This window comes from Mandrillus leucophaeus, unplaced genomic scaffold (assembly GCF_000951045.1).
Source record: "Mandrillus leucophaeus isolate KB7577 unplaced genomic scaffold, Mleu.le_1.0 Scaffold37, whole genome shotgun sequence".
NCBI lineage: Eukaryota > Metazoa > Chordata > Mammalia > Primates > Cercopithecidae > Mandrillus > Mandrillus leucophaeus.
The window spans coordinates 2,167,662-2,173,334 of NW_012103920.1; the positions used below are offsets into that span (position 1 = coordinate 2,167,662).

At 49.7% G+C, this 5,673-nt stretch overlaps 1 protein-coding gene across 1 annotated transcript in view; it reads left to right on the forward strand.

Annotated features, from left to right (window-relative positions):
- The window catches only part of PKD1L2 (polycystic kidney disease 1-like 2), a 139,916-nt gene that overhangs the window by 96,761 nt on the left and 37,482 nt on the right, over positions 1–5,673 (forward strand). Inside the window, exon 32 of the mRNA XM_011990120.1 lies at positions 4,950–5,178. Coding sequence (XP_011845510.1) covers positions 4,950–5,178 — 229 coding nt within the window. The remainder of the gene's footprint in view (positions 1–4,949; positions 5,179–5,673) is intronic.

The window sequence follows — 5,673 nt, forward strand, 5'->3', positions numbered from 1 at the left end:
GTTAACCCTTCAGAGCACAGCCACCTTCCACAAAGGGCAGATGGGACTGGGCTCTGGGTGGTGGCCTCTCCCTTTGACCTGTTCCTTCCCTTTCCCCAGGTAAAATTGAATTCACCTGGCAGGAGGTGATGATTGGCCTGGAGAGCTCTATCCTCATGTTCCCCATCAACCTCCTGATTGTTCAGATCTTTCGGAACGCCCGTCCCCGGGTCACTAAGGAGCAGAACACTGAGAAACGGGACCAGGGGTCCCCCAAACTGACTCCCTCCCCACAGCCCATGGAGGACGGCCTTCTGACACCTGAAACAGTGACCAAGGCAGGTCCTCAACCTCAGCTAGTGTGGGGAGTGCTCTAGCCTCAGCGGAAGTCGGGGTGAGGCCTGGGGCTTGAGGCCCAGCAGCCCTGTGTTGCCCGGCAGCATGAGATGCCAAAATTCATCAACTGAAAACACACATACACATGCAACATGCATGCACCCATGCATCTGTACACACATGCACACACACACAGGTGCACATATGCATACATGCACACACACACACAGGTGCACATATGCATACATGCACACACACACAGAGACACACAGACACGTACATACACATGTGCACACACACATACACACACACACTTTTTGAGTATCTACTATGTGCAAAGAATTATGCCTTCATGGTAGACTCCCAGGCTGGAAGCCCATGGACAGAACTCCCCGCTCTGCATCATGCATTCAATAAGCTTTCATTGAGCACCTACTGTCTGCCCTGCTTTGGAGTACAGCCTGGAATGAGTTCAAACCGTAGAAGAGGGATTTAAGAGCTGACAAATGGAAGCTCACGGAGGTCACTCTCACATCTCAATGGGCAAAGCAGGGCTCCCTACACAGGTTGCCAGGCCCAGGGCGTGTGCTCTTGACTCCTGTGCTGCACCCCTCACCTTGGCTCGTGGCCCCTTTCCCCACCAGGATGTGTCAAGGATTGTCAGCTCCCTCTTCAAAGCCCTCAAGCTGCCATCCCCCTCCTCGGGCTGGGACTCAGTGAACTTGATGGACATCAACAGTCTCCTGGCCTTGGTGGAAGATGTCATCTGTCCACAGAACACATCAGGGCAGGTGTTCTGGGAGGAAGCCAAAATGAGAGAGGACCCCGTAACACTTACTGTGGGGTCATCACAAATGAAAGGTAAGCCCTGGACATGTCTGTGCCAAGAGAAGCCGCATTTTAGAGCTGGGTAGAGACACAGCAAAGGGGCCACTAGCCAGTTGTGTGGCCATGGACAGGTGACCCCCGTTCTTGACACCTCAGTGCCGCCTTCTGTAGAGTGCTGGGGTGCAAAGCTGAACTCGATCGGTGCCTGAATGTGTGGGGCAGGACACAAGACCACGGTCGGGGCAGCAAAAACCATTAAAGAACATGGAATTGCAGACTGGAAAAGTTATTCCTTTCTCTATTCGTTTTCAATCCTCCTAATTAAATCAAGGGCTGGGAGCACTGGCTCGTGCCTCTGATCCCAGCACTTTAGGAGGCTGAGGCGGGCGGATTGCTTGAGGCCAGGAATTTGAGACCGGCCTTGGCAACATAGGGAGACGTGTCTCTACAAAAAGTTTAAAAATTAACCAGGTGTTAGCCAAGCATGGTGGCTCACGCCTGTATTCCCAGCACTTTGGGAGACCAAGGTAGGCAGATCACTTGAGGTCAGGAGTTCGAGACCAGCCTGCCCAACATGGTGAAACCTCATCTCTACTAAAAATACAAATATTAGCTGGGCGTGATGGTGCACGTTTGTAATCCTAGCTACTTGGGAGGTTGAGGCAGAAGAATCACTTGAACCCAGGAGGTGGAGGTTGCAGTGAGCCAAGATCACAGCATTGCACTCCAGCCTGGGCAACAGAGCAAGACTCCATCTCAATGGGCACCTGTAGTCCCAGCTATTTGGAAGGCTGAGGTAGGAGGATCCCTTGATCCCGGGAGTTGGAGGTTACAGCGAGCTGGTTTGAGGTTACAAGTGTCACTGCACCCCAGCTTGGGTGACACAGCAAGACCCTAGCTCTAAAAAACGGGAGAAAGTCTCAGTTTTGTGTGACTGTGTCTTTAATGCCTCTCTAACACTCCTTAGTCTGTTTGGCAGAGATAACAGATCTCAAATTCAGAGCTTTTGGCAACAATATCCAGCTAGAACCCAGTAACATTGTTTTGTTTTCACTAAACAAATGTATGCATGGCATATTATTCCAGTTTCAACTAGTCTTCTTGTTCCCTTCCTGCCTCTTTCCTGTCCATCCTCCCATTTAGACCAGTGCCATACGATAGAACTTTCTACACTGATGGAAATGTTCTCTGGAACATGGAGGATAGTTGTGCGGGTTTAGAACGCTACTATTTTTAATACACAAGGGTGGCCACTATCTAAACGTTGTTTAGAACACAAAAGTGTGGCTTATAGAAGAAGCAATTTGAATTCATAATTCTTGGCCCCACCCCGATAGAGTGACATGCACCTGTAGTCCCAGCTACTCGAGAGGCTGAGGCAGAGAATCACTTGAACCTGGGAGGTGTAGGCAACAGTGAGCTGAGATCGCATCACTGCACCCCAGCCTGGGTGACAGAGCAAGACTCTATGTCAAAAAAAAAAAAAAAAAAAAGAATTTGCCCCAGAGAGCTGGGTTTGGGCTGCTTATGGAGGTCATCCCTGCAGGACTCGACTTCCAGTAGATGCTTCACCTTGAGTTTGGGGGTTTTGGCATTCACAGCTGGACACACTGGACCTTACGAACGTGAACTTTGGAGTCGGCCAGAACCTTGGGATCTCCCAGCTGCGATAGCAGCAGTGCAACTTTAAACAAGTTGCTCAACCTCTCTGAGACTTCATTTCTTCCCTTAGAAAATAGGAGTGTTGGCTGGGTGCGGTGGCTCACGCTTGTAATCCCAGCACTTTGGGAGGCCAAGGTGAGCAGATCACCTGGGGTCAGGAGTTCAAGACCAGCCTGGTCAACATGACAAAACCCCATCTCTACTAAAAATACAAAAATTAGCTGGGTGTGGTGGCACATGCTGGTAGTCCCAGCTACTTGGGAGGCTGAGGCAGGAGAATCACTTGAACCTGGGAGGTGGATGTTACAGTGATCTGAGATTGCACCACTGCACTCTAGCCTGGGCGACAGAGCAAGACTCCTGTCTCAAAAAAAAAATTAAAAAAAATAAAAAAAAAAAGGAGGGAGTGTTAAAAATTAGCTGGGCATGGTGGCACATGCCTGTAATTCTAGCTACTTGGGAGGCTGAGATGGGAGGATCGCCTGAGCCTGGGAGGCAGAGGTTGCAGTGAGCCAGTGTCGCACCACTGCATTCTAGCCTGGGTAGACAGAGTGAGACCGTGTCTCAAAGTAAAAAAAATAAAAAATAAAATAGGGGTATTGATCCACCTAGCTCGTTGGCTTATTGTGAGGCCTGAGTAAGATCATAAGACATGTAAACTGTTTAGATCCCAGCCTGACACAAAGCAGGTATTCAGTAAGTGGTGTTATGATTGGCAGTGATGTTGTCTTTCAGAAACATTAGCAGAAGCCTTGCAAAATAAAGTGTTGACTTGGAATCTTCAGCTGAGGCTTCAGTGAGGGAGCCCCAGGTCAGAAGGGTGAGAGAGGAGGCTGTGAGTCAGAGGAAGGTAGGAGTTGACCTCACCATAGCCATTTACCCAACACCCCAACCTAATCTGAGTCAGTGCTGGAGATGCATATACCCGACTGTAACCAAAATGCAGTTTTAGCTGCTTGCCACTTGCAGAGTCCAATTAATCAGAGTGAGATCTGATATTTAAAAAGTGACTTTTTTAGCTGGGTGTAGTGGTGGGTGCCTGTAATCCCAGTTACTCGGGAGGCCGAGTCAGGAGAATCACTGGAACCTAGGAGGCGGAGGTTGCAGTGAGCTGAGATTGTGCCACTGCACTCCAGCCTGTGCGACAAGAGCAAAACTCCATCTCAACAACAACAACAACAACAGGACAGGATTACACTATATTTGGCACTAGACAAAACAGGGTTTACATTCAAGTCTTACCATATTAAAGTATTTGCTTTAAAATGCTCTGGGCCGGGGGGTGGGGGAGTGGAGGGGTGAGGGCGGGCACTGTGGATCACGCCTGTAATCCCAGCACTTTGGGAGGCCGGGGCGGGCGGATCACCTGAGGTCAGGAATTTAGAACCAACCTGGGAAATGTGGTGAAAGCCCATCTCTACTAAAAATACAAAAATGAGCCAGGTGTGGTGCCGGGCGCCTTAGTCCCAGCTACTCAGGAGGCTGAGGCAAGAGAATTGCCTCTTGAAGCCGGGAAGCGGAGGTTGCAGTGAGCTGAGATAACACTGCCACACTCCAGCTGGCGAGACAGAGTGAGACTTCATTGCAAAAACAAAAACAAAAAACCCAGGGGAAGAAAAGAGATGACCAAGATTGGCCAAATGTTGGTCATTGTGGTAGCTGGAGTGATGAGTGTGGGATTCTCCTCTGTTCTCTTGATGTGTAGGGAAATTTTCAGAATGTCTCTGATAAAAAATCTAAAAGAGAAACATCAAATCCTAACTGGCTGTGTGACCCTAAAACCTTACTCCGTCTCTCTGAACCTCAGATTTCTCAGGGCTTGGCACGTAGCAAGTCTTTCATACTCAGAAGCTGGTACTGTTACTGTTGCGTTTTGTGGCGGGAGGTGTGTTTGTTTTGTTGAGAGACAGGGTCTGGCTTTGTTGCACAGGCTGGAGTGAAGTGGTGCCATCATAGCTCACTGTTTTTTTACTACCATTTTTAATACCCAGCCTCGACCTCCTGGGCTCCAGCGATCCTCCTGCCTCAGCCTCCTGAGTAGCCGGGCCCACCTGCACATGCTGCCACACCTAGCTGTTGTTTGTATTGCAGCTGGTTTGCTCTTGGCTCAGCACGAGCTGATTGCTTTCTCCTTTGTCCTCCAGAGAAAACGCAGTGTCCCAAGCCCAAGGTGGCAGGGAGTAGCCCCTGGAAGGACAGCACCTACAGGCAGTGTCTGTACCTTCAGCTGGAACACGTGGAGCAAGGGCTGCGGCTGGTGGGGCCCCGAGGCTTCCCCCAGCACCACAGCCATGCCCGGGCCCTCAGGCAGCTGCAGACCCTGAAGGGCTGCCTGGGGGTACAGCCGGGCACCTGGGCCCCTGCACATGCCAGGTAATCCACTTCCCTGGGTGCCGAGTGGGTGCCTGCCTGCCCCAGCCTGGGGCCCTCTGGAAAGGGCATTCTGAACAACTTTGGAAGGATGTCCACCCAGACGTCCCCAGGCAGAAACAATGCAGGATTCCTGCACACATTCAGGGAGGCCGGGTTTGAACAGGGCTATTTGCTGGAAGGCGCTCAGGGCCCTTTGTACCACACTTTACAGTTACAACAGTGTTCATATGGGCTATTTCCTATCTGTGCACTTCACTCTTGGACCAGCTCCTCAACTTCTCAGACTTAGTTTCCTCATCTGTAAAATGGGAATGATAATGCCTATCTCTTGATTCAAACTTAAAATGCATTTTTTAAGATAACCAGTGAACTTTGAATACAGACAGGTTACTAGATGACATTTAAAAATTACTGTTAATTTTGTTGTGTGAAAACAGTATCATAATTCAGTAAGAAAAATGGCTTCTTTTTTTTTTTTTTTTTTTGAGACAGAGT